Raw genomic sequence first — 10,790 nt, forward strand, 5'->3', positions numbered from 1 at the left:
CATGCATTACATTACTGATCCTGAGTTACATTCTGTATTACACTCCAGAGCTGCACTCACTATTCTGCTGGTGCAGTCACTGTGTACAGTACATACATTACTGATCCTGAGTTACATCCTGTATTATACCCCAGAGCTGCACTCACTATTCTGCTGGTGCAGTTACTGTGTACATGCATTACATTACTGATCCTGAGTTACATCCTGTATTATACTCCAGAGCTGCACTCACTATTCTGCTGGTGCAGTCACTATGTACATACATTACATTACTGATCCTGAGTTACATCCTGTATTATACTCCAGAGCTGCACTCACTATTCTGCTGGTGCAGTTACTATGTACGTACATTACATTACTGATCCTGAGTTACATCCTGTATTATACTCCAGAGCTGCACTCACTATTCTGCTGGTGCAGTCACTGTGTACATACATTACATTACTGATCCTGAGTTACATCCTGTATTATACCTCAGAGCTGCACTCACTATTCTGCTGGTGCAGTCACTGTGTACATACATTACATTACTGATCCTGAGTTACCTCCTGTATTATACTCCAGAGCTGCACTCACTATTCTGCTGGTGCAGTCACTGTGTACATACATTGCATTACTGATCCTGAGTTACCTCCTGTATTATACTCCAGAGCTGCACTCACTATTCTGCTGGTGCAGTAACTGTGTACATGCATTACATTACTGATCCTGAGTTACATCCTGTATTATACCCCAGAGCTGCACTCACTATTCTGCTGGTGCAGTAACTGTGTACATGCATTACATTACTGATCCTGAGTTACATCCTGTATTATACTCCAGAGCTGCACTCACTATTCTGCTGGTGCAGTCACTATGTACGTACATTACATTACTGATCCTGAGTTACATCCTGTATTATACTCCAGAGCTGCACTCACTACTCTGCTGGTGCAGTCACTGTGTACATACATTACATTACTGATCCTGAGTTACATCCTGTATTATACCTCAGAGCTGCACTCACTATTCTGCTGGTGCAGTCACTGTGTACATACATTACATTACTGATCCTGAGTTACCTCCTGTATTATACTCCAGAGCTGCACTCTCTATTCTGCTGGTGCAGTCACTGTGTACATACATTGCATTACTGATCCTGAGTTACCTCCTGTATTATACTCCAGAGCTGCACTCACTATTCTGCTGGTGCAGTCACTGTATACATACATTACATTTCTGATCCTGAGTTACATCCTGTATTATACCACAGAGCTGCACTCACTATTCTGCTGGTGCAGTCACTGTGTACATACATTACTGATCCTGAGTTACATCCTGTATTATACTCCAGAGCTGCACTCACTATTCTGCTGGTGCAGTCACTGTGTACATACATTACATTTCTGATCCTGAGTTACATCCTGTATTATACCCCAGAGCTGCACTCACTATTCTGCTGGTGCAGTCACTGTGTACATACATTACATTACTGATCCTGAGTTGCATCCTGTATTATACCCCAGAGCTGCACTCACTATTCTGCTGGTGCAGTCACTGTGTATATACATTACATTACTGATCCTGAGTTACATCATGTATACTCCAGAGCTGCACTCACTATTCTGCTGGCGCAGTCACTGTGTACATACATTACATTACTGATCCTGAGTTACCTCCTGTATTATACTCCAGAGCTGCACTCACTATTCTGCTGGCGAAGTCATTGTGTACATACATTACATTACTGATCCTGAGTTGCATCCTGTATTATACCTCAGAGCTGCACTCACTATTCTGCTGGTGCAGTCACTGTGTACATACATTACATTACTGATCCTGAGTTACCTCCTGTATTATACTCCAGAGCTCCACTCACTATTCTGCTGGTGCAGTCACTGTGTACTGTATATACATTACATTACTGATCCTGAGTTACATCCTGTATTATACTCCAGAGCTGCACTCACTATTCTGCTGGTGCAGTCACTGTGTACATACATTACATTTCTGATCCTGAGTTACATCCTGTATTATACCCCAGAGCTGCACTCACTACTCTGCTGGTGCAGTCACTGTGTACATACATTACATTACTGATCCTGAGTTACATCCTGTATTATACCTCAGAGCTGCACTCACTTTTCTGCTGGTGCAGTCACTGTGTACATACATTACATTACTGATCCTGAGTTACCTCCTGTATTATACTCCAGAGCTGCACTCTCTATTCTGCTGGTGCAGTCACTGTGTACATACATTGCATTACTGATCCTGAGTTACCTCCTGTATTATACTCCAGAGCTGCACTCACTATTCTGCTGGTGCAGTCACTGTATACATACATTACATTTCTGATCCTGAGTTACATCCTGTATTATACCACAGAGCTGCACTCACTATTCTGCTGGTGCAGTCACTGTGTACATATATTACATTACTGATCCTGAGTTACATCCTGTATTATACCCCAGAGCTCCACTCACTATTCTGCTGGTGCAGTCACTGTGTACTGTATATACATTACATTACTGATCCTGAGTTACATCCTGTATTATACTCCAGAGCTGCACTCACTATTCTGCTGGTGCAGTCACTGTGTACATACATTACATTTCTGATCCTGAGTTACATCCTGTATTATACCCCAGAGCTGCACTCACTATTCTGCTGGTGCAGTCACTGTGTACATACATTACATTACTGATCCTGAGTTACATCATGTATACTCCAGAGCTGCACTCACTATTCTGCTGGCGCAGTCACTGTGTACATACATTACATTACTGATCCTGAGTTACCTCCTGTATTATACTCCAGAGCTGCACTCACTATTCTGCTGGCGAAGTCATTGTGTACATACATTACATTACTGATCCTGAGTTACATCCTGTATTATACTCCAGAGCTGCACTCACTATTCTGCTGGTGCAGTCACTGTGTACATACATTACATTACTGATCCTGAGTTACCTCCTGTATTATACCCCAGAGCTGCACTCACTATTCTGCTGGCAAAGTCATTGTGTACATACATTACATTACTGATCCTGAGTTACATCCTGTATTATACTCCAGAGCTGCACTCAGTATTCTGCTGGTGCAGTCACTGTGTACATACATTACATTACTGATCCTGAGTTACCTCCTGTATTATACCCCAGAGCTGCACTCACTATTCTGCTGGCAAAGTCATTGTGTACATACATTACATTACTGATCCTGAGTTACATCCTGTATTATACTCCAGAGCTGCACTCACTATTCTGCTGGTGCAGTCACTGTGTACATACATTACATTACTGATCCTGAGTTACATCCTGTATTATACTCCAGAGCTGCACTCACTATTCTGCTGGTGCAGTCACTGTGTACATACATTACATTACTGATCCTGAGTTACATCCTGTATTATACTCCAGAGCTGCACTCACTATTCTGCTGGTGCAGTCACTGTGTACATACATTACATTACTGATCCTGAGTTACATCCTGTATTATACCTCAGAGCTGCACTCACTATTCTCCTACTGGAGTCAATAGTACCAGACTCAAAGCTGTAATCAACTAACCCTACATAGTGTCCACATAAAATCCTCCCAGTGATCTTACAGTATATCTATATCTTCATCTACTGTTACAATAATATGAACAATATCTTATAAAAATAAGTTACAAAAAAGTGGGAAAAACTCCAAAATGGAACCAAACAGTAACAGCCATTTTCCAAGTGCACAAATTAATCCGTCGTCACCACAAATCAGAAAATATGAGGAATTCCAATCTTCGTATCCAGGACTGTCCAAGAAAAAAGTGACACCCGTCAGAACATACAGTAACCGTCCTAATAAAGAGACATAAACAAACAGAGAAAGACAATGACAATGCAACAGATTACAGATGTAGCAGAGCTGAGTTTGTGAGGTGAGGTGGACATGAGTCTGACATTTGGCACTGCTGGTAAAGACTTAACAGGAGGTTACAATAATGGAGCCCCCCCCCAATCACAGTCAGCTCTTCTACATGTAGAGACATAACCAGTGCTCTCGTAAGAAATAATCTAGAAAAGTCAAGACAGGTAGAGGTGAAGAAGATGAGTGCAGAGTACCTGGACTCTGTGTGAGGGTTGCTCTAGCTCATCTACCTCGGGGGTCCCCAACTCTTTTTGAGTAGCAGAATTAAAGGAAAATGTCTCAATGTGGAGATTCCGCTCTCCCACTACTTCCCTGCCGGATATAACGCCCGTCCGTTGATGATGACTCCCAACTACTTTGGCCAGTGGTTTATTAGATCTTCTCCTCACCTCCGTGTTTTCATCCTGACCAAGGCTATACGGCAAAGCAAATACAGCCAGAAGCCACCAGATGCTAAGACGCTTTGGAGCCATTCAGGTAGAGAATCCAGGTAGAGACGTAAAGCTTGGGGCAAAAAAGTTCCCGAAAAATCTGCTCCTGCCAAGTTATATACTGGAGGCAGCTGGAGGGGGGGGGGGAAGAGGACTGCAAAATCAACCGAGTCTAAAGGAAAGTATTAGTCATCCTTCTACCATGACCGGAGAAATGGATTTCACTGAGGCTTTCGCTTAGTATCATGAATGGTCGTAATTCGGGACGTGTATGGGAGTCTCACCTCTCCGGATATGTCGCGTCTCCATATACAAATAAGATGGGAAATTTTGACCATGGAACAAATGGTTTTTTGCCCTTCGTTAGACACGGAGATTGTATGGCTTCATCATTTGTACAAAGACGAGTTGGAACAAGGACAAGTTTTGTGGTGGCCAAGAATTTCTCTAAAGCGTTTTCTCAAGTGTGAAAATTTCTCAAAATAACCAGAACCACGAGGAGGTTTTCTTTTCTTGAGTAATTATTCTCAAACTTTTTACTTTTTTTAAAAAATTTTCATCATGATAGCAAACTATTTTTTTATGTTTACCGGGAGGTGGCCATAGGGAGAAGTGATTATTCATTTTGGATTTACATCTGCTTAATTGGTCATCACATGGTCCTCATTTCTCCAGTGCTGACAGCAAGAAAACCAGAGATGTGAGAGCCATAAATGTTACATATCCTGAAAGAGCTGCCCAAGCCCTATTTCAGAATACCATTGGTTTATTACAGAAAAATCACCTTACACATTCTCTTTAATGTATTAAATAAATTAATAAAATGACTTGGGGTCCCTCCTATTTTTTAATAACCAGCTAAGGTAAAGCAGACAGCTGCAGGCTTATATTATCGGGCTGGGAAGGTCCATGATTACTTCACCCTTCTTAGCTGAAAAATACCAGCCCGCAGCTGCCCCAGAAGTGGCGCATCATATGAGATGGACTGATGTGGCGGCAATTGGGGTAATGTTTTTGGGGATGATGTCAACAGCTGGCAAACATCAAAGCCCTGATGTTAGTAATGGAGAGTTGTCTGTCAAGTACCTCCATTTCTAACTCAGTATTAAACACACACAAAAAAAATCATTAATTGAAGAACTCTCTCCCTAGCAATTTCCCTCTTTCATCAATTTATTATGGAGGTCCCACGACGATCCCGGACTCTGTTGTCCAAAATATATGGAGCTTCGTTTGGATAATTTAAGCGCACAGCTGTCTGCTTTACCTTAGCTGCTTATTAAACCCCCCCACACACACACACAATTTTTTTAAAGCCCCTGATGTAACCTGAAAGATAAGAAAAAAGAGATTATACTCACCCCGGCGTCTGGTCCGGCGCCTCCCATCTTCATACAATGCCGTCCTCTTCTTGCTTTCCTGTCGTGGCTCCGGCGCAGGTGCACTGCTTTGCCCTGTTGAGGGCAGAGCTGAGTCCTGCAGTGTGCAGGCGTCGGGAGAGGTCTGGCTCCTGCGCACTGCAGGATTCTGCTCTGCCCTCAACAGGGCAGAGCGGTGCGCCTGCGCCGGAGCCACGACTGGAAAGCAAGAAGAGGACGGCATTGTATGAAGATGGGAGGCGCCGGACCGCAACACCCATCAGACCAAGAATGGACCGCCCCCCCGGTGAGTATAATATAACTCGTTTTTCTTATCTTTCAGGTTACATCGGGGGCATATCTACAGCATTACAGAATGTTGTAGATAAGCCGCTGATGTTGATGCTAGCAGCTCATAGTCCAAAAAAGGGTGACAGATTCCCTTTAAATGGAATCTGTCAGTTGTGTATGGGACATGAGCACTCGTGATACTCGATCAAGTAAAGAGCGTGCCCGAGCACCCCGATGATCGATCGAGTAGCGAGCAGTTGTACGGATGCGGACGGACTGTCTTACCCTGTTCCTGCCTCTGAAGACAGCAATCACACTATGTGTTTATGTTGTGCGGTTTGATATTTAACGTGAATAGTGATGTATGTCATATTTAATAAATAATCTTTATATAGCGCCAACATATTCCGCAGCGCTTTACAGTTTAACAGTTTCAGACAGAAGTCATAAGTAACAGCGTTAACAATACAGTAGTTAAAAGCACAATAAGCCGCCCCTGCTCGTGAGAGCTTACAATCTGCAATGAGGTGGGGGAGATACAGATACAGGTGTGTATTTACAATGGTGTATTTACAATGATGGTCCAGCCGTCTTGAGGGAGTGAGGGATGGATGGAGATAGTGAATGGGCTACACACGCACACTTACACATAGAATGACTTTGATTAGTGAAGGTGATAAGCCGCTCTGAACAAATGTGTTTTGAGGGAGCGCCTAAAACTGTGCAAGTTGTGGCTGGTCCTAATTTCTTGGGGTAGAGCATTCCAGAGGATTGGCGCAGCACGGGAAAAGTCTTGGAGTCAGGAGTGGGAGGTATGGATTAGTGCAGAGGTTAGTCGAAAGTCATTTGCAGAGCGCAGCGGTATATAGTGTGTTCTGGTAATTACAGCATATAAGTAATGTAAAGTGTTAATCTATAATATTGGTAGTGCATAGTGCAGGGTAAGCTGTCATGCTAGATGAAGGAGAAGCTAGGTGCCCAACAATGGGAAGAGGGTGAGGGAGCCCAAATACTAGGAAAGGGGGGAGTGGAAACCCCTAGGCAGATCTGACAACACACTGTCTGCCCTGACATCCCTAAATAGGTTCCGCACCTATCGCTGAGCAGGAACCTAATGCCTGACTGCCCCTAGCGATAGGCCCTGGATAGGGAGGGGACGGAGTGAGCGCTAGTCAGCCCCCACTACAACTAAAGACAAAGCAGGAAGACAAACAAGGGAATGCATTTAGCTTTTAAACGACACAAGAAAGCCCATGCCAACAATCCTCCAAGAGGCTGCAAGAAGAAACTAGTTGACTTCTAGCACTTCCAACAGATAGAGTTAAATAGAGCTAACACCAGCCCCTTGCTCAAGGGACTCAGGGTATTTAGACATCCAGCAAAGGTGTGTCAATAAGCAGCAGCAGGTGGAGGTCGCTGCTATGTCCTAAAGGGAGACGCATATCACTCCATACAGAGATGAAAATCAAGAAGGTGCTTGCAAAGCCAAGTGCAAAGACCTTCTACAGTGAGATCTAAAATGCCTGTCTGTCGTACCTGGCACACCCATGACACAAGCGCAGGATTAGACTTAGGATAGTATAAGTACGGTTCACATAGTTAAGTGGTATGGGTGGGAACTAGTGTTTATAAAAGGGGGTGACTTCCTGATAGTGTGTGGTTAGAGACGTGCAGTATACAGGTCAAGTTCAGGTGCAGCGGGCCGCTAGGGGCAGCATGGGCCAATCGTATGAGGCAGTGGGAGGCCGTATTAAATTCCCTGATGGAGTCTTGCTGCACCGACGATCAAGAAGGACACTGCGCTGCCTCCAACCGTCAAGACAATTATGCAATTGACCGATGAGTGACGGATGAGTATGCAGCTGTTTTTACTGTTAGGCCAGTTATTGAGGAACTCACAGTGAGTATATGGTATATACACCTCCAATTTCAACACATGGAATATACAGTATATATACACACCTCAGTATGGTCACTGCCAACCTCCATGATAACAAAAGTAACTAGCGGCCACCACCAATCGTTTATATAGGCCGATTGGACACCCGTTGAGATAGCATATGGCTTCAGGGGTGCGGTTTATAGAACAGACTATTCGAAGGAGTTCTCGATAAATATTATTTTCGATAAAATATCCCCCTTGGTGGGATTTTTAAACAACCTGCCAAATTTCAAATCGTGCCGCAACGAATCCCAATATTTCATGATAGATTATTTCATTAATATAACATGTTCATCAAGCGTGGAAATAAGAAAACAACAACTATTACCCTCAACTCTGTAGAAAAAGGAAGAAATAAAGAAGCTCATCACGCCAATAGTTTTCTGGGTACCCCAGAGAGTTGATAAATGGATGAAGCTCAAGGATTTTCCAACACTTCCATCCGTACAATTTATCTTTTTATTAGAAATTCATTTTAAAACAGGAGGATCCATCATGAGGATGGTTTTATCTTCATGATGGATCCTCCTGTTTTTAAATGAATTTCTAATAAAAAGATGAATTTTATGGATGGGAGTGTCCGAAAATCCTTTTTTCTTCTTCGGTTCTACCCTCAACGCTATCTTTCTTTTTTATTATTTCCATTCTTGATTTCATTGTAATCTTGTCACTATCTTTAGATACAATTTTCCCATCATATTGTTTTTGCACAAACTTATCAATTATGACCTCTTTATTTACATGATAATCATGGTATTCAGAACAAATTCTATGTAATCATGTAACTTGCCACTTCGGTATAGAAATAAACACTTGTGGAGCATGAGAGCTCTGTCTATGGAGTAAGCTATTTTTATCAGTCTCCTTAGTATAAATTGTTGTTTTTAATCATAACATTGACATCTAAGAATCGCAATTCCTTTGTTCAAGGGTGACGTAGATAAATGGATGAAATCCATTAATGCATCTCAAAAGCAAAAAAGTCATCAACAGAACCTGACCAAAGCATAAAGATGTCATCTACACATCGAATCCATAGTTTAATATAAGAAGAAAAACAACAAGAGATCACATGTTTTATCTCAAGGTTTGCCATAAATATATTAGCAAAACTTGGGGCTGCAGGGGACCCCATCGTAGTCCCCTACAGCTGCAAGTAGAAGTCATTGCCAAACCTAAAATCTTTTTTACTTAGAATCACATCAAGTAATGACAAAATGAATTCAATTTATTTTATTTCTAAGGTTTGGGCCCTCAGAAAGTCGCTCTCATAGGGTTCGCTCACATCAATGTATTATAAATCACTCTGATGTTCATCCTGATAAGTAGCATGAGGGTCATGAAAGTGTAATGCAAGTTTCATACAAAAGCAATAGTATCCTTGAGCCCCCACAGTGATGATGTCACCCACAGTAACTGACTGCAAGTTGTCACAGGCCTTCCCTGTCGCCCTTCTCACAAGAAATATTGCAGCATTAGGCCCCTGGGTATATTTGTGAGTTTCTTCTTCCTGTCTGGGCAAGTTGGTAAAGCACTGGCAGGAGTCAGATGCAGGGTGGGTGCTGGAAGATGGGTAAAGACTCCCAATGATCAGCTGCAGGGGCATTGGTTGTCAGCTTACCCCTTTTCCAGATGATGACAGCTGATTTCCGCACCTCAGATGTATGGTTGGTCTCATTGGTATCATCAATCTGTGTGGCAATGGTGGTCTCCTTTGTCTCCCAATCCAGCAGGAACTATCACACCTCCACAGAGCAAAGATGAAGAAATTGGTCCTTCATCAGCAGATCCTTCAAGTCCTAAAGGTGGTAATCGATAGTCCCTAGACCCACTGCTCAAAATTGGTCCTGTACCCATCCACCACATCAGCATAGCTGTCGTGAAATCCATGTTGGAGGATGCGGAACTTTTATCCATACACATCAGGGTTAACCAGATATTTCCTAATCAGGGCCTTCTTGATAGCTTCATAGCTCCTAGTCTCCATCTTGTTCTCAAGGAGGATAGGCAAGCATCTCCAGAGCTTTGCCTTATAGTCCTGGAGTTAAGCATTGAGCCCTCTGATCATTGCGCAAGCGTTACTGTCTGCAGGCCTTTTCAAACTTTCTCAAAATGTGTCCAAATCTACATCCTTTTTCATGACAGGAAAACACTATGGAAGGGGTTTAAAAGTGTTGGCATTACTAGACTCACTGTTCAGTAGTATAAATTTCACCCTTTGGAGTTGGATTATCTTCATCTGGTGGTCTTTGTCAGCCTGTCACTCTCGCGCCTCTTGGCTTAGCACTCGGCTATCTCAGCTGCTCACTCTTCCTGGGCCTGTTGCTCAGCAGCCTCTCAGTATTGTTGAATCAACTACAGTCATCCCTCACCATCGCCTGCGTCGAGTTGCAGTAAGGCCATCTGGAGGTGGGGTCCACGATACCCTGGCTTGCATCCACAGTTGGGACCTCTGCAGCAGCACTGTCCAGGATTGCTTGCCTCCCCTTCATCAGGACTCAGGTGATGGACTTGCTGTACGTCCTGTTGCACCAGCTCAGCGATCATATGCAGCCTTTTTTGCAATGGAGTCAATCTGCTTGAACATTTAGATGGCAGCAAGAGAGTCCTTCAGCTGGCTGTACCAGGCCTATCTATAGCCAAAATTGCCAATCCAAACTACTGCTCTGTGATCCTACCGCTGCCACCAATTTTCAAGGACAACACTCCGCTGCCTCCAACCGTCAGGGCAATAGTGTAATTAACCGACGAGTGTTGGACGAGTCGGCAGCTTTCTTCACTATTAGGCCAGTTATTGGGGGAACTCACAGTGAATATGTATATATGTATATACACCCCGGTATGGTCTCTGCCAACCTCCACAATAGCAAAAGGA

The 10,790-nt window shown here is 43.3% G+C and overlaps 1 protein-coding gene across 1 annotated transcript in view; it reads right to left on the reverse strand.

The window, feature by feature from the left end:
• The window catches only part of C1QTNF3 (C1q and TNF related 3), an 86,656-nt gene extending 82,234 nt beyond the window's left edge, over positions 1–4,422 (reverse strand). The window contains exon 1 of the mRNA XM_073543991.1: positions 4,283–4,422. Within this exon, the coding sequence (XP_073400092.1) occupies positions 4,283–4,366 (84 nt within the window). The 5' untranslated portion in view covers positions 4,367–4,422. The remainder of the gene's footprint in view (positions 1–4,282) is intronic.
• Between the last annotated feature and the right edge of the window lie 6,368 nt (positions 4,423–10,790).

The sequence above is a fragment of the Dendrobates tinctorius genome, unplaced genomic scaffold (genome assembly GCF_039654945.1).
Source record: "Dendrobates tinctorius isolate UK_male_01 unplaced genomic scaffold, ASM3965494v1 ptg000135l, whole genome shotgun sequence".
Taxonomy (NCBI): domain Eukaryota; kingdom Metazoa; phylum Chordata; class Amphibia; order Anura; family Dendrobatidae; genus Dendrobates; species Dendrobates tinctorius.